Source organism: Salmo salar, chromosome ssa07 (genome assembly GCF_905237065.1).
Source record: "Salmo salar chromosome ssa07, Ssal_v3.1, whole genome shotgun sequence".
NCBI classification, from domain to species: Eukaryota; Metazoa; Chordata; class Actinopteri; order Salmoniformes; family Salmonidae; genus Salmo; species Salmo salar.
In genome coordinates, this window is record NC_059448.1 from 51830586 (window position 1) to 51849350 (window position 18765).

The 18765-nt window shown below is 48.9% G+C and overlaps 1 protein-coding gene across 1 annotated transcript in view; it reads right to left on the bottom strand.

Moving 5' to 3' along the window:
* LOC100380729 (staphylococcal nuclease domain-containing protein 1) overlaps positions 1-18765 on the bottom strand; it is a 319896-nt gene that overhangs the window by 22165 nt on the left and 278966 nt on the right. The window contains exons 21-22 of the mRNA XM_045722231.1: positions 16246-16359; positions 11269-11472 (exon numbers count right to left, since the gene is read on the bottom strand). Coding sequence (XP_045578187.1) covers positions 11269-11472; positions 16246-16359 — 318 coding nt within the window. The remainder of the gene's footprint in view (positions 1-11268; positions 11473-16245; positions 16360-18765) is intronic.

The following is an 18765-nucleotide window of genomic DNA, read 5'->3' on the forward strand; positions in this document are numbered from 1 at the left end:
CTGGTAGTTATGGGGACGGGTCTGGTAGCTATGGGTCTGGTAGTTATGGGGACGGGTCTGGAAGCTATGGGGCCGGGTCTGGAAGCTATGGGGACGGGTCTGGTAGCTATGGGGACGGGTCTGGTAGCTATGGGTCTGGTAGTTATGGGGACGGGTCTGGTAGCTATGGGGACGGGTCTGGTAGCTATGGGGACGTGTCTGGTAGCTATGGGGACGGGTCTGGTAGCTATGGGGACGGGTCTGGTAGCTATGGGGACGGGTCTGGTAGTTATGGGGACGGGTCTGGTAGCTATGGGGACGGGTCTGGTAGCTATGGGGACGGGTCTGGTAGCTATGGGGACGGGTCTGGTAGCTATGGGGACGGGTCTGGTAGCTATGGGGACGGGTCTGGTAGCTATGGGGACGGGTCTGGTAGCTATGGGGACGGGTCTGGTAGCTATGGGGACGGGTCTGGAGTTTAGTGGGGTGAACAGACCGTGGCTCGGGTGACCTTGATGATCTTCTTGATGATCTTCTTGGCCTTCCTGTGACACTGGGTGCTGTAGATGTCCTGGAGGGCAGGCAGTGCCCTGATGATGCGTTGGGCTGACCGCAGCACCCTCTAGACAACCCTGTGGTTGCAGACTATGAAATAGCTATGGTGACACAGCCCGACAGGATGCTCTCAATGGTGCATCTGTAGAAGTTTCTGAGGGTCTTAGGGGCCAAGCCGGATTTCTTCAGCCTCCTGAGGTTAAAAAGGCGCTGTTGCGCCTTCTTCACCACACTGAATATGTGAAGGGACCACTTCAGGTGCTCTCTCTGCTGTAGTCCACGATCAACTCCTTAGTTTTGTTGACGTTGAGGGTAGAGGTTATTTTCCTGGCACCACTCTGCCAGGGCTCTCACCTCCTCCCTCCAGGCTGTCTCGTCATTGTTGGTAAACTTGATGATTGAGTTGGAGACGTGCGTGGCCAGGCAGTCATCAGGGAGTACAGGAGGGGGCTGAGCATGAACCCCTGTGGGGCCCCCATGTTGAGGATCAGTGTGGCAGAGGTGCTGTTGCCTACCTTCACCACTTGGGGGCAGCCCGTCAGGAAGTCCAGGACCCAGTTCAACATGGAGGGGTTCAGACCCAGGGCCTTGAGCTTAGTGATGAGCTTGGAGGGCACTATGGTATTGAAGGCTGAGCTGTAGTCAATTAACAGCATTCTGACATTCTTACATTGGGGCAATATGTGAATTGCAGTGGGTCTAGGGTGACGGAAAGGTGGAGGTGATATGATCCTTAACTAGCCTCTCAAAGCACTTCATGATGACAGAGATGAGTGTTACGGGGCAATAGTCATTTTGTTGAGTTACCTTTGCTTTCTTGGGTACAAAAACAATGGTGGACATCTTGAAGCAAGTGGGGACAATGGACTGGGATATGGAGAGAATTAATATGTCCATAAACACTCCAGTCAGCTGGTTTGCCCATGGACGGAGCTTGGCAGCTCGAGCCGTCAGTAACTATAATACGTGATTGTCTAAGGTCCCTGCCACATACAGTACGTCTCGAGTCTGAGCCCTTGAATTGATTCCACTTTGTCCCTGTACTGCGTTTTGCCTCTATGACTGCCTTACGGAGCCTTACGGAGGTCATAGCTGGTCTGTTTGTACATGTCCATGTTCCCAGTCACCTTTCCATTGTTAAATGTGGTGGTTACGGCAGCACAGAGAAGAGACAGATGTCTTTACTATAGCACGCACACACCTTTCCCCGCCACGCACACCTTTCCCCGCCACGCACACCTTTCCCCGCCACACACACCTTTCCCCGCCACACACACCTTTCCCCGCCACACACCTCCCCCGTAACACACACTTTTCCCCACCATCCCCGCCTCAACACATACACACCCCCCCCCATGGAATAATGTTATCAAAGGGAGGCATGAAGCAGAATGTGGGAGGGGGGCTGAGAGAGAGGAGAGAGCCCAGGGTTGGGCTAATGCAGAGCGGAAATAATCAGCATTAACAGCATTTTAAATCACATCTCATTTAGAATGAAAGGTCTGATCCACCGCCGTTTCCTTTCATTCCTGTGGATTAGAATTCATCATGGCGGCGCTCTCAAAGACATGCAAATTCATGCAAATTCTGGATGCTAGCACCTTGCCTTCCCATATTGCTGTGCGCAACCTCTCTTTGGCTAAGTGAGATAGACAGGATGAAGAGCGAGAGAGGGATGGAAGGAGAGACAGGACTAGGAGAAGAGAGAGGGATGGAAGGAGAGACAGAACTAGGAGAAGAGAGAGAGGGATGGAAGGAGAGACAGGACTAGGAGAAGAGAGAGAGGGATGGAAGGAGAGACAGGACTAGGAGAAGAGAGAGGGGGATGGAAGGAGAGACAGGACTAGGAGAAGAGAGAGAGGGATGGAAGGAGAGACAGGACTAGGAGAAGAGAGAGAGGGATGGAAGGAGAGACAGGACTAGGAGAAGAGAGAGGGATGGAAGGAGAGACAGGACTAGGAGAAGAGAGAGAGGGATGGAAGGAGAGACAGGACTAGGAGAAGAGAGAGAGGGATGGAAGGAGAGACAGGACTAGGAGAACAGAGAGGGATGGAAGGAGAGACAGGACTAGGAGAAGCGAGAGAGGGATGGAAGGAGAGACAGGACTAGGAGAAGAGAGAGGGGATGGAAGGAGAGACAGGACTAGGAGAAGAGAGAGAGGGATGGAAGGAGAGACAGGACTAGGAGAAGAGAGAGGGGGATGGAAGGAGAGACAGGACTAGGAGAACAGAGAGGGATGGAAGGAGAGACAGGACTAGGAGAAGAGAGAAGGATGGAAGGAGAGACAGGACTAGGAGAAGAGAGAGAGGGATGGAAGGAGAGACAGGACTAGGAGAAGAGAGAGAGGTATGGAAGGAGAGACAGGACTAGGAGAAGAGAGAGGGGGATGGAAGGAGAGACAGGACTAGGAGAAGAGAGAGGGGGATGGAAGGAGAGACAGGACTAGGAGAAGAGAGAGAGGGATGGAAGGAGAGACAGGACTAGGAGAAGAGAGAGAGGGATGGAAGGAGAGAGAGGACTAGGAGAAGAGAGAGGGATGGAAGGAGAGAGAGGACTAGGAGAAGAGAGAGAGGGATGGAAGGAGAGACAGGACTAGGAGAAGAGAGAGAGGGATGGAAGGAGAGACAGGACTAGGAGAAGAGAGAGGGATGGAAGGAGAGACAGGACTAGGAGAAGAGAGAGAGGGATGGAAGGAGACAGGATTAGGAGAAGAGAGAGAGGGATGGAAGGAGAGACAGGACTAGGAGAAGAGAGAGGGATGGAAGGAGAGACAGGACTAGGAGAAGAGAGAGGGATGGAAGGAGAGACAGGACTAGGAGAAGAGAGAGGGATGGAAGGAGAGACAGGACTAGGAGAAGAGAGAGAGGGATGGAAGGAGAGACATGACTAGGAGAAGAGAGAGAGGGATGGAAGGAGAGACAGGACTAGGAGAAGAGAGAGAGGGATGGAAGGAGAGACAGGACTAGGAGAAGAGAGAGAGGGATGGAAGGAGAGACAGGACTAGGAGAAGAGAGAGAGGGATGGAAGGAGAGACAGGACTAGGAGAAGAAAGAGAGGGATGGAAGGAGAGACAGGACTAGGAGAAGAGAGAGGGATGGAAGGAGAGACAGGACTAGGAGAAGAGAGAGGGATGGAAGGAGAGACAGGACTAGGAGAAGAGAGAGGGATGGAAGGAGAGACAGGACTAGGAGAAGAGAGAGAGGGATGGAAGGAGAGACAGGACTAGGAGAAGAGAGAGAGGGATGGAAGGAGAGACAGGACTAGGAGAAGAGAGAGAGGGATGGAAGGAGAGACATGACTAGGAGAAGAGAGAGAGGGATGGAAGGAGAGACAGGACTAGGAGAAGAGAGAGGGGGATGGAAGGAGAGACAGGACTAGGAGAAGAGAGAGAGGGATGGAAGGAGAGACAGGACTAGGAGAAGAGAGAGAGGGATGGAAGGAGAGACAGGACTAGGAGAAGAGAGAGAGGGATGGAAGGAGAGACAGGACTAGGAGAAGAGAGAGAGGGATGGAAGGAGAGACAGGACTAGGAGAAGAGAGAGGGGGATGGAAGGAGAGACAGGACTAGGAGAAGAGAGAGAGGTATGGAAGGAGAGACAGGACTAGGAGAAGAGAGAGAGGGATGGAAGGAGAGACAGGACTAGGAGAAGAGAGAGAGGGATGGAAGGAGAGACAGGACTAGGAGAAGAGAGAGAGGGATGGAAGGAGAGACAGGACTAGGAGAAGAGAGAGAGGGATGGAAGGAGAGACAGGACTAGGAGAAGAGAGAGAGGGATGGAAGGAGAGACAGGACTAGGAGAAGAGAGAGAGGGATGGAAGGAGAGACAGGACTAGGAGAAGAGAGAGAGGGATGGAAGGAGAGACAGGACTAGGAGAAGAGAGAGAGGGATGGAAGGAGAGACAGGACTAGGAGAAGAGAGAGGGATGAAGGAGACAGGACTAGGAGAAGAGGGAGGGATGAAGGAGACAGGACTAGGAGAAGAGGGAGAGGGATGAGAAGGAAAATGGAGAAGGGGAGGTCGAGCGAGAGAAGGGGAAGATGGAAGGAGGGGCAGAGAGAAGGTGAGCATAGGAGAGATGGATGGAGAGAGAGGGAGGAAGAGCAAATGGAAAGATGGAGTGAGAGAGACATTAAAAGGGATGGGAGGAGCGAGTAAGTGCTCAGTGTGCGGGTGGCGGTGTGCCAGGGGTGGCGGTGTGCCACTCTAGCCCGACAGAGTAGGGAGGGGGAGTTAGTGCCAGGGCTCTCCCTAAAGATGGTCTCCCATGCCAGCCTGCCTGAGGGGCGAAGGCTTGAGACAGAGGGGGATACAGGAGGGGAGAGAGGAGGAGAAGGCATGTTCTCCATGACCCCACCACACGGTTTAAGGCTCTGAGGCAATGACCGGCGGAGGAGGTGTGTGTATGTATGTGTGTCTGAGTGTGTGTGCGATAGTGTGTGTGTCAGGCTAAGGGGGAGGACCAGCCGTCGGCCCTGCCAAAGCTGTTGGAGTTAGTGAGTTCTACGGGGAGTTCCTGACTCATTTCAGGATATGAAAGGAGAGAGCTCAGCAGTTCATACAGACTGCCTCCTGTCTGCATTCACCTGCTCTTCAGCCTGACACACTCTCCACCCGACAGTAGAGTAGCTTGGGAGGGTGATGTACTATCTCCACCCGACAGTAGAGTAGCTTGGGAGGGTGATGTACTATCTCCACCCGACAGTAGAGTAGCTTGGGAGGGTAATATACTATCTCCACCCGACAGTAGAGTAGCTTGGGAGGGTAATGTACCATCTCCACCCGACAGTAGAGTAGCTTGGGAGGGTGATGTACCATCTCCACCCGACAGTAGAGTAGCTTGGGAGGGTAATGTACCATCTCCACCCGACAGTAGAGTAGCTTGGGAGGGTAATATACCATCTCCACCCGACAGTAGAGTAGCTTAAGAGGGTAATATACTATCTCCACCCGAAAGTAGAGTAGCTTGGGAGGGTAATGTACTATCTCCACCCGACAGTAGAGTAGCTTGGGAGGGTGATGTACTATCTCCACCCGACAGTAGAGTAGCTTGGGAGGGTGATGTACTATCTCCACCCGACAGTAGAGTAGCTTGGGAGGGTAATGAACTATCTCCACCCGACAGTAGAGTAGCTTGGGAGGGTAATGTACCATCTCCACCCGACAGTAGAGTAGCTTGGGAGGGTGATGTACTATCTCCACCCGACAGTAGAGTAGCTTGGGAGGGTGATGTACTATCTCCACCCGACAGTAGAGTAGCTTGGGAGGGTAATGTACCATCTCCACCCGACAGTAGAGTAGCTTGGGAGGGTAATGTACCATCTCCACCCGACAGTAGAGTAGCTTGGGAGGGTAATATACTATCTCCACCCGACAGTAGAGTTGCTTGGGAGGGTAATGTACTATCTCCACCCGACAGTAGAGTAGCTTGGGAGGGTGATGTACTATCTCCACCCGACAGTAGAGTAGCTTGGGAGGGTAATATACTATCTCCACCCAACAGTAGAGTAGCTTGGGAGGGTAATATACTATCTCCACCCGACAGTAGAGTAGCTTGGGAGGGTAATGTACTATCTCCACCCGACAGTAGAGTAGCTTGGGAGGGTAATGTACCATCTCCACCCGACAGTAGAGTAGCTTGGGAGGGTAATGTACCATCTCCACCCGACAGTAGAGTAGCTTGGGAGGGTAATGTACCATCTCCACCCGACAGTAGAGTAGCTTGGGAGGGTGATGTACTATCTCCACCCGACAGTAGAGTAGCTTGGGAGGGTAATGTACTATCTCCACCCGACAGTAGAGTAGCTTGGGAGGGTAATGTACTATCTCCACCCGACAGTAGAGTAGCTTGGGAGGGTGATGTACTATCTCCACCCGACAGTAGAGTAGCTTGGGAGGGTGATGTACTATCTCCACCCGACAGTAGAGTAGCTTGGGAGGGTGATGTACTATCTGGATACACTGTTGAGCTCTACTACAGTACCAACAGTGAGAGGTACAGGAGTGTGTGATCCAGTCTGAATGAATATTAGCTCAGTAAGATACTGTGTGTGTGTGTGTGTGTGTGTTTGTGATCGAGTCTGAATGAATATTAGCTCAGTAAGATACTGTGTGTGTACACATGATTGTGACAGGAGTGTGTGATCCAGTCTGAATGATATTAGCTCAGTAAGATACTGTGTGTGTACACATGATGTGTGACAAGTGTGTATCCAGTCTAATAATTCATTATTTGTGTACATTGTGACAGAGTGTTGATCCAGTCTGAATGAATAATAGCTCAGTAAGATACTGTGTGTGTACACATGTGTGACAGGAGTGTGTGATCCAGTCTGAATGATATTAGCTCAGTAAGATACTGTGTGTGTACACATGATGTGTGACAGGAGTGTGTGATCCAGTCTGAATGAATACCAGCTCCGTCCTGTTGGAATATCAATCCCCAGCAATATGTGTTTGTATGTAATAAACCATAAACCGATGCTGTGTCATTAATCATTGACAATATGCAGGACAGTAGCGTTCATTTGATCACACATTAGCCAATGCAATACACCTGAGATGTATGCCAGATCCCTGACTGCACTAAAGCAAACAGGCAGCTCTTTTGATGCTGCAATAACCTACTATCCTCTCATTTCAAATGTAATACCTGTGAATATACACATGTCTATGTCATGTCATCACTATGTATTCATGTAATATCCATAGAATGGTAATCCTATTTCTATGGTAATCTCAACCACCTTCATATAATAACATCATTTCTATGTATTACTGTGTAGGCCGAATACTAAGCGACAACTAGCCTATACAATAACGTGTGTGGGCCCTTCAGCTAGGTTAGTCCTCTGTGTTGGGAGGCTCTTAAAGTTAGCCACTCTGGCCCTGCAGTGATGCATGCCTGGTTTTACTGCGCCTGACTCAGAACACACTGTCTCTATCTCAGCTCTTTATCTTCCCCTCCACACCTCCTCTGGCTGGCTCCCGCCTTCTCTCTCTCTCTCACTCTCTATATCTATCACTCTCACTCTCTCCATTATTTTCTCCTCTCTCTATATATCTCTATCCCTCTCTCTCTATTTATCCATCCCCCCCATTCTCTGTCATTCTCTCCTCTCTCTATCGACCTCCCTCTTTTTTCTCTCCAACAATACTAGCAGCCGGTGCATACATTTACGATTATAATAATATTGTCTATCTTTATTGCATGGACAATGCTTAAGTGTGTTGTCCATTTGCTACAGGGCATATCCACAAAACAAACAGAGCCGAGCTTGACTACAACGGCTTCCCTTCAAATAAATCTAACAAATCCCGCTCTCCTCTATGAAACAAGACCAGCGCCTGAGAACAGCAATTTGTCATCTGGAATACAATGATGTCAGGAGGGAAAAAACTGTGTTCGTTGTTGTAATATCACAAACGGACGTGGGAGTTTCACCACTAAGCATTCCAGCTTTAAACATGTCAAAATAAAGGCCATTTGAGGAAATGGAAGCTGAGCTCAGTTAGTGGTCAGTCTAGCTGACAGAGGAGCTTTGTTTGCCAGGGGGACTTTAAAGTGATAAGGTAGAAGGTCTTCAGGATGCTTTCACCTGTTCAGCCCCCCCCTCTCTTTTAGACTATTAAAACTATACCACTTTAGACTATAGCAATGAAAGAGATGCACCCAGAGCCCTCACATCCCAGAGCCCTCACATCCCAGAGCCCTAACATCCCAGAGCCCTAACATTCCCAGAGCCTTCACATCCCAGAGCCTTCACATCCCAGAGCCCTCACATCCCAGAGCCTTCACATCCCAGAGCCCTCACATCCCAGAGCCCTCACATCCCAGAGCCTTCACATCCCAGTCTGAATAGGCTGCATCGTTTCAGAGGGAGCAGCACAGGAGACATGACCAGCATAAGACAAACAGACCTGACAGACTGCATGACTCTATTAGCCTGTTTCAGTGGACAGCAGGGTTCAGACTGCATGACTCTATTAGCCTGTTTCAGTGGACAGCAGGGTTCAGACTGCATGACTCTATTAGCCTGTTTCAGTGGACAGCAGGGTTCAGACTGCATGACTCTATTAGCCTGTTTCAGTGGACAGCAGGGTTCAGACTGCATGACTCTATTAGCCTGTTTCAGTGGACAGCAGGGATCAGACTGCATGACTCTATTAGCCTGTTTCAGTGGACAGCAGGGTTCAGACTGCATGACTCTATTAGCCTGTTTCAGTGGACAGCAGGGTTCAGACTGCATGACTCTATTAGCCTGTTTCAGTGGACAGCAGGGTTCAGACTGCATGACTCTATTAGCCTGTTTCAGTGGACAGCAGGGTTCAGACTGCATGACTCTATTAGCCTGTTTCAGTGGACAGCAGGGTTCAGACTGCATGACTCTATTAGCCTGTTTCAGTGGACAGCAGGGTTCAGACTGCATGACTCTATTAGCCTGTTTCAGTGGACAGCAGGGTTCAGACTGCATGACTCTATTAGCCTGTTTCAGTGGACAGCAGGGTTCAGACTGCATGGCTCTATTAGCCTGTTTCAGTGGACAGCAGGGTTCAGACTGCATGACTCTATTAGCCTGTTTCAGTGGACAGCAGGGTTCAGACTGCATGGCTCTATTAGCCTGTTTCAGTGGACAGCAGGGTTCAGACTGCATGACTCTATTAGCCTGTTTCAGTGGACAGCAGGGTTCAGACTGCATGACTCTATTAGCCTGTTTCAGTGGACAGCAGGGTTCAGACTGCATGACTCTATTAGCCTGTTTCAGTGGACAGCAGGGTTCAGACTGCATGGCTCTATTAGCCTGTTTCAGTGGACAGCAGGGTTCAGACTGCATGACTCTATTAGCCTGTTTCAGTGGACAGCAGGGTTCAGACTGCATGACTCTATTAGCCTGTTTCAGTGGACAGCAGGGCTCAGACTGCATGACTCTATTAGCCTGTTTCAGTGGACAGCAGGGTTCAGACTGCATGACTCTATTAGCCTGTTTCAGTGGACAGCAGGGTTCAGACTGCATGACTCTATTAGCCTGTTTCAGTGGACTGCAGGGTTCAGACTGCATGACTCTATTAGCCTGTTTCAGTGGACAGCAGGGTTCAGACTGCATGACTCTATTAGCCTGTTTCAGTGGACAGCAGGGTTCAGACTGCATGACTCTATTAGCCTGTTTCAGTGGACAGCAGGGTTCAGACTGCATGACTCTATTAGCCTGTTTCAGTGGACAGCAGGGTTCAGACTGCATGGCTCTATTAGCCTGTTTCAGTGGACAGCAGGGTTCAGACTGCATGACTCTATTAGCCTGTTTCAGTGGACAGCAGGGTTCAGACTGCATGACTCTATTAGCCTGTTTCAGTGGACAGCAGGGTTCAGACTGCATGGCTCTATTAGCCTGTTTCAGTGGACAGCAGGGTTCAGACTGCATGACTCTATTAGCCTGTTTCAGTGGACAGCAGGGTTCAGACTGCATGGCTCTATTAGCCTGTTTCAGTGGACAGCAGGATTCAGACTGCATGACTCTATTAGCCTGTTTCAGTGGACAGCAGGGTTCAGACTGCATGGCTCTATTAGCCTGTTTCAGTGGACAGCAGGGTTCAGACTGCATGACTCTATTAGCCTGTTTCAGTGGACAGCAGGGTTCAGACTGCATGACTCTATTAGCCTGTTTCAGTGGACAGCAGGGTTCAGACTGCATGACTCTATTAGCCTGTTTCAGTGGACAGCAGGGTTCAGACTGCATGACTCTATTAGCCTGTTTCAGTGGACAGCTGGGTTTTAATCACTGCTCTGACTCTGTTCCAGTGGGTCGTTTCAACACAATACTGTTTACAGTCTCAGTGGCCTAAAGAGGTCAAAGGTGAGCTCCCTGGTGACAAATACACACTATACAGTTACTTATTGACTGATGTGGGCTGACTAAGTGTCTTTCAATGGGTTGTAAAACTTTAGTGGTGGTATAGGGAAACAAGGGTGATTAAGTCTAAAATTCTGTGTGGTGTGTGTGTGTTGGTATGCATTCATATGTTTATGAGTGTTTGTGTTCTGACCGGTGAGCCCATTTCTGTGGCTTTGTGTGTGAACGTGTGTGTGCCAATTTGTACCTAAATGACAGAGTGGAGTAATGTCGGGGCGTGTAGGAGCGGTAATTGCGCCAGGAATAAATATTTCAGTTTTGTGCCTTTATCTTTCATTTACATAGAGGCTTTGAGTCTGCCAGCTGAATTAGCATAATGAGGGAAGGCAAACGAGCTGCACTTCATGACATTACAAAATGGCCGCCGTCAGAGGGGCCTGTCCTGCTGAGCACTAGACGTACCGAGAGGAGCGGAGAGATGCATCGCTTCAGATCGGTCTTCATTTTGGATTACTAAACACGTCAGCATTTAGCCAAATGCTAGCTCTTATTCATAACAAAACACTGACCTGTTAGCATGGTAGCATAAGGCTAACAGCCTTGCTGAAATAGACTAGACCCTTCACAGCCAGCCAGTCACATACACTGTCACCCACTATCATGTTTTGGCCCTGACAAAGTCACTATGACCTGAAAACGTCTGGCACATGTCAGCGTCACCTTTTCTCAACTCTAACACCAATACATTTGGTCCAATGCTACCACTGGTACATAAAACATCTGTTTGGCCATAGTGCCCTGACAAAGTCATTATAAAACTGAAAACTTAAGGTAAACATAACTTTCATTTCTCTCTTCAAATTCCGCCAAGGCGGCCATTTTCCTACCATTTTCTGCAGGTGCTTCTCTTTCCGCACGTCCACCATGACCATGCCCTCCTTGACCAGGCTGAGGCCGACGTCGTCCTTGGAGTCGGCGAACTGCAGTGTGACGTTGGGGCAGGTGACGCCGCTGTGCTCCACGTTGAGCAGACACTGGGTATTCTGGATGTCCCGCACCAGGCTGTCCACTACGTCAGCACGCGCATCCTCCTAACGGGGGTGGAAGAGGAGGAGAAGGGAGGTCAAGGGGTTAGGCCACCCTGCTGAAGGCTGTCGAGCCGGAACAGTTTATCCTGAAATGTAATTTAACCTTTATTTTACTAGGCATGTCAGTTAAGAACAAATTCTTATTTTCAATGACGGCCTACCGGGGAACAGTGGGTTAACTGCCTTGTTCAGGGGCAGAACGACAGATTTGTACCTTGTCAGCTCGGGGATTTGATCTTGCAACCTTTCGGTTACTAGTCCAACGCTCTAACCACTAGGCTAGTCCTCTAATAAAAGGGACTCATATTGTGCTCAGAGAGCGAGACAAGGAAGCCAATTAGGAGTATTGAGGAGCAATAAGACACGCCCGCCATGGCTTTATAAAACAGGGATCAATTGAGTACACCCCAACATTCCCCATTCATCTTTGCTCTGTCCCTCTCACTTGCTCTCCTTCCTCTCCTCCTCCCTCCATGCCTCTTGCCCTGGTCCTGTCTCCATGGCAACCCCCGAGCAAGCTGCCCTTGGGGTGTGTGTCTCTGTGTGTGTATGTGTGGAGAGGGATGCTGAGTGTTCAAGGGGGAAAACTGAGGGGCTTTTTGTTTCTTCTTCTTCCTGTGGTCAGCTTGTCACACACTCCACGGGGGAGCTCAGGGCGAGAGAGGGAGGGAGAGCTGGTGAGAGAGATGGATAGAGGGAGAAAGAGAGCCAAGTGGACTGGGTGAGAAAGAGAGAGGAGGAGAGAGAGCCAAGTGGACAGGGTGGGGATATGCAATATGAATGAGGGCCTTCTGCTGAGTGGGACAGGACACTAACAGGGCCTTCTGCTGAGTGGGACAGGACACTAACAGGGCCTTCTGCTGAGTGGGACAGGACACTAACAGGGCCTTCTGCTGAGTGGGACAGGACACTAACAGGGCCTTCTGCTGAGTGGGACAGGACACTAACAGGGCCTTCTGCTGAGTGGGACAGGACACTAACAGGGCCTTCTGCTGAGTGGGACAGGACACTAACAGGGCCTTCTGCTGAGTAGGACAGGACACTGTAACAGGGTTAGCACTAGCACACGCCTGAAATGGACCTGTGTTTGGATGGTCATAACTATGTATTCAACTATATATGCTAACAGAGGAGAATGTATTATATATGTTTAACTTATATGCATGTATTAATATGAATATGTGTCTAAGTGAATGACTGACAGTGTGTGTGTGTGTGTGTGTGTGTGTGTGTGTGTGTGTGTGTGTGTGTGTGTGTGTGTGTGTGTGTGTGTGTGTGTGTGTGTGTGTGTGTGTGTGTGTTTCTGTCTGTGTGGCCACTGGCCAGTTTGAGTCACAGCAGGTGAGTGAGCGTCCAGGCAGTATCCTCTCTACTCCAGGTGGCAGGGCAGAGAGGACATCTGGGGAGAAACGCTGTCACCACTAGTAACAGGCCCAGAGAGAGAGGGAGAGAGGGTAGAGGAAAAAAACAGAGAGCAAGAGAGAGAGAGAGAGAGCAAGAGAGATTGAGAGGGAGAGAGAGAGCGAGAGAGAGCAAGAGAGATTGAGAGGGAGAGAGAGAGAGAGAGCAAGAGAGATTGAGGGAGAGCAGGAGAGATTGAGAGGGAGAGAGAGAGGGCGAGAGAGAGAGAGAGCAAGAGAGATTGAGAGGGAGAGAGAGAGCAAGAGAGATTGAGGGAGAGCAGGAGAGATTGAGAGGGAGAGAGAGAGAGAGAGAGAGAGGGAGAGCAAGAGAGATTGAGAAAGAGAGAGATTGAGAGGGAGCAAGAGAGAGAGCAAAAGAGATTGAGAGGGAGAGCAAGAGAGATTGAGAGGGAGAGCAAGAGAGATGGAGCGAGAGATCTGACCAGAGGTTTAGGGACTGAGAAGAAGAGAGGAGAGATCTGACCAGAGGTTTAGGGACTGAGAAGAAGAGAGAGGAGAGATCTGACCAGAGGTTTAGGGACTGAGAAGAGAGAGGAGAGATCTGACCAGAGGTTTAGGGACTGAGAAGAAGAGAGAGGAGAGATCTGACCAGAGGTTTAGGGACTGAGAAGAAGAGAGAGGAGAGAAATATTAGCTGAGAGAAAGAGAGGATATAAAGAAGATGGGTAAGTACCCCTGAGATAAAGAAAACATTTGCTTTGGCAATGTAAACATATTTTTCCCATTCCAATAAAGCCCCTTGAATTGAATAAAGAAAACAGGAACCAAACAGGAGTCAACAGAGAGAGAGAGAGACAGCGAGAGAGACAGCGAGAGAGACAGCAGAGAGAGACAGCGAGAGAGAGACAGCAGAGAGAGACAGAGAAACACGAGAGAGCAGAGAGAGAGAGAGAGAGACAGAGAGAGAGAGACAGAGAGAGAGAGACAGAGAGAGAGAGACAGAGAGAGAGAGACAGAGAGAGAGAGACAGAGAGAGAGAGACAGAGAGAGAGAGACAGAGAGAGACAGAGAGAGAGACAGAGAGAGAGAGAGAGACAGAGAGAGACAGAGAGAGAGAGAGACAGAGAGAGAGAGACAGAGAGAGAGAGAGAGAGACAGAGAGAGAGAGAGAGACAGAGAGAGAGAGAGAGAGAGAGAGAGAGAGAGAGAGAGAGAGAGAGAGAGAGAGAGAGAGACAGAGAGAGAGAGAGACAGAGAGAGAGAGAGAGAGAGAGACAGAGAGAGAGACAGAGAGAGACAGAGAGAGAGACAGAGAGAGAGAGAGACAGAGAGAGAGACAGAGAGAGAGACAGAGAGAGAGACAGAGAGAGACAGAGAGAGAGAGACAGAGAGAGAGACAGAGAGAGAGAGAGAAATAAAAGAGCCAACAGAGGTAGAGAGAGAAAGAGACAGAGAAAGAGCCAGAAAGAGGGAGGTAGATACAGGGAAATGGTGAAAGAGCGGTAGAAAGACAAAGGTGGAGAGAGAAAAAGGAGGAGAGCGATGTAGAGAGAGGTAGAGAGCTGGTCAGCTGTAGAGAGTGGAGGTGAGGCTGAGGCCTGGGCGGACAGATGGCCCACATCACCCTGCTGCAGCCTCACACTGACTCAGTGGAGAGGGGACAGCACACACACCTTGAACCCAGACACACACTCGAAAATAAACTAATATACATATTGGGTAAGGACACACATTACAAACAAATCCCCACTCAGACAAACCATGTGTTTTGATCTTAGCTATGTGATCCCCACTCAGACAAACCATGTGTTTTGATCTTAGCTATGTGATCCCTACTCAGACAAACCATGTGTTTTGATCTTAGCTATGTGATCCCCACTCAGACAAACCATGTGTTTTGATCTTAGCTATGTGATCCCCACTCAGACCAAACCATGTGTTTTGATCTTAGCTATGTGATCCCCACTCAGACAAACCATGTGTTTTGATCTTAGCTATGTGATCCCTACTCAGACAAACCATGTGTTTTGATCTTAGCTATGTGATCCCCACTCAGACAAACCATGTGTTTTGATCTTAGCTATGTGATCCCCACTCAGACAAACCATGTGTTTTGATCTTAGCTATGTGATCCCCACTCAGACAAACCATGTGTTTTGATCTTAGCTATGTGATCCCCACTCAGACAAACCATGTGTTTTGATCTTAGCTATGTGATCCCCACTCAGATCATTACGGGCTTCTGAGAAATCCTGGGTTTTAACAGAGTTACAACACTGCTGTAACACTAAAGCACTTCAGAGTGCTTGACATAGTAAAAACACAGGCTGTTGAGTCAGACACACCCAGATACACAGACCTGCCAAGAGAGGGCCACCCACCAAAACTCACGGACCAGGCAAGGAGGGCATTAATCAGAGGCAACAAAGAGACCAAAGATAACCCTGAAGGAGCTGCGACGCTCCACAGCGGAGATTGGAGTATCTGTCCATAGGACCACTTTAAGCCGTACACTCCACAGAGTTGGGCTTTACGGAAGAGTGGCCAGAAAAAAGCCATTGCTTAAAGAAAAAAATAAGCAAACACGTTTGGTGTTCACCAAAAGGCATGTGGGAGACTCCCCAAACATATGGAAGAAGGTATTCTGGTCAGATGAGACTAAAATGTAGCTTTTTGACCATCAAGGAAAATGCAATTTCTGGCGCAAACCCAACACCTCATCTCCCCGAGAACACCATCCCCACAGTGGTCGTGGCAGCACCATGCTGTGGGGATGTTTTTCATCGGCAGGGACTGGGAAACTGGTCAGAACTGAAGGAATGATGGATGGCGCTAAATACAGGGAAATTCTTGATGGAAACCTGTTTCAGTCTTCCAGAGATTTGAGACTGGGACGGAGGTTCACCTTCTAGCAGGACAATGACCCTTAGCATACTGCTAAAGCAACACTCGAGTGGTTTAAGGGGAAACATTTAAATGTCTTGGAATGGCCTAGTCAAAGCCCAGACATCAATCCAATTGAAAATCTGTGGTATGACTTAAAGATTACTGTACACCAGCAGAACCCATCCAACTTGAAGGAGCTGGAGCAGTTTTGCCTTGAAGAATGGGCATAAGAGACTTGCAGCTGTAATTTCTGCAAAAGGTGGCTCTACAAAGTATTGCCTTTTTGGGGGGGGGAATAGTTATGCACGCTCAAGTTCTTGTCTTATTTCTTGTTTGTTTCATAATACAAAATATTTTGCATCTTCAAAGTGGTAGGCATGTTGTGTAAATCAAATGATACAACCCCCCCCCCAAAAAAAATCTATTTTAATTCCAGGTTGTAAGGCAACAAAATAGGAAAAATGCCAAGGGGGGTGAATACTTTCGCAAGCCACTGTATGTATGTGTCTGTGTGTAAAAAACTTACGTCTTGTGGGACCTGGATGTAGGCGAAGGCGTACTCAGTGGCTTGTGCGGCCAGGGTCCGGGTGCTGAAGGCCGGGGGAATGACAGCCAGGCGTGTGGACGGCACTATCTCTCTCTGTGGAGGTAGAGAGGTAGAGAGAGAAACAGGTTTTAACAGGCCTTTATTGCACCATGCAGAGCTTGGATGTGATGCGTCCTCAACAGAATCAAAGAGCGCAACACAGAAACATTACTATATAGACCACTGCTGTTAGCCCAAATATTCAAAGACTGGGTCTGAAAGAGGAGAGAGAGAGAGAAAAGAAAGATCAACAAAGAAAGAGAGAGATATGGAGGGATATCAACAGAGAGAGAGACAGAGAGATGTGGAGGAATATCAACAGAGAGGGAGAGAGAGATATGGAGGGTTATTGAGAAAGAGAGAGACAGAGAGAGAGATATGGAGGGTTATTGAGAAAGAGAGAGACAAAGAGAGATATGGAGGGTTATTGAGAAAGAGAGAGAGAGAGAGATATGGAGGGTTATTGAGAAAGAGAGAGAGAGAGATAGGAGGGTTATTGAGAAAGAGAGAGACAGAGAGATATGGAGGGTTATTGAGAAAGAGATGGAGAAAGGGAGAGCCAGTCTAACTGAAGTCTCTTAGACCAGGGGTTTTCCAAACTGGGTCCTGGGGTCCCCCCTGGGTGCATGTTTTGTTTTTTGCCCTAGCACTACACAGCTGTTTCAAATGATCACAGCTTGATGACAAGAAGGTTATCTGTGCACCGACAGAACTCACGATCCTCTCTCTGCTCTGCAGAGCCCTGATATAATAGCTAGAGATAACCAGTCGCTTCCACAAACCTCCTATCTGATAACAGCAGTGTCAAGACACTCAGGCAGTCAGTCTACTTTTGTCATTTTTCTCCAAAAACCAAGATGACGCAGCCACAAAACAACTGTAGACCAAAAGATTGAAGAACCCCACCTCGATCCATTCCTTTCATTTAGTTTCAATTGGAATGTTGGTTAAAAGGTGCATGTTCCAGGCACAGAGGGACACAAAGTACCATGGAAAACTCAGAGGAAGGCTGGGACAGAGGAAGGCTGGGACAGAGGAAGGCTGGGACAGAGGAAGGCTGGGACAGAGGAAGGCTGGGACAGAGGAAGGCTGGGACAGAGGAAGGCTGGGACAGAGGAAGGCTGGGACAGAGGAAGGCTGGGACAGAGGGAGAGGGGAGAGTACAGTAAGAGAGAGGAGGGAAGACCTTGAGGGAATGACCTCTCTCTATGTTTCTCTTTCTCTCCACACACACACACACACACACACACACACACACACACACACACACACACACACACACACACACACACACACACACACACACACACACACACACACACACAGGATTTAGGTCACAGAATGAGTGGGTAGTAGAAACGTGAGTTTGGAGTGAGGTAGGTGGACGTGATTGCCCCTTGAGACAGACGCACGCAGACACACACATGCACAGACACACACTGGGGGTGTGGAATTAATATGGGACACCATCGGAGAGTAGAGGACATGTATAAGCCTTAATGACCCATGGTTTAATAGGTGAATGTTTGGACTGCCCACACAGACAGGAAAAATGGGAGATTTATTTAAGCCATATAGTTTGATAGCGCATTAAATGTGGAAATTAAGACCAAATACAATGTGTTCTATGATTATATGCAAATGACCGGGCCGTAATTTAGGCCGGACGATTGGATTAGGATGGAAAGACACGTTGAAGATCTGAAGTTTGATATTTTAATAGAATATTATTGATGTAAAAAGCTAGACGGTGAATAATAACAGAGTGAGATGGAAAGAAAGAGAGAAAAAGATGGAGACAATATTAAAACGTGAGAACGAGAAAGAGAAATAGGGAATTATATAAAAGGAGATTGAGCAAAATGAGAGAGAGAAGAGAGAGGAAAGAAATGGAGGTAGAGAATGCGATAGAGAGAGGTAGAGAAAATGATAGAGGCTAGAGGGACAGAGGAGAGGAGGAGCCAGAGAGATTAAAAACATAGATAAAGAGAGATATAGAAAGAAAGAGAGGGAGAAAGGGAGAGAGAGAAAGCCATCCATAGCAGCAGCTTCCCAGTTGTTGTGGGGGCTCCCAGCCAGCTCAGAGAGAGAGAATCACACTTTCAGCAACATGCCAGGACGCATCGCGTCTGCCATACTCAGCCCTGGGCGCCCGCTATGAGGTCACCGGCCCGACGCACACAAAAGCACCGCACTGCACCATGGGTAATCTCCCATGGGGGGAGGGTCGGCTGGATGGGCCACTTTGTGGCGGTGGTACGACACAGATGTGCAGAGATGCATACACACACACACACTGACAAACATACGCAGTGCTTTCGTCATCCAGAGAATATAGAAAGAGAGAAAAGGCCTGCAGAGCCATTTCCCAGAATAACAGCTCAGATAGGGATTATATTACTGGGAATATGGACCTCTGAAGACAGAAACAACAAAGCCTCAACTACATAGGACATGATT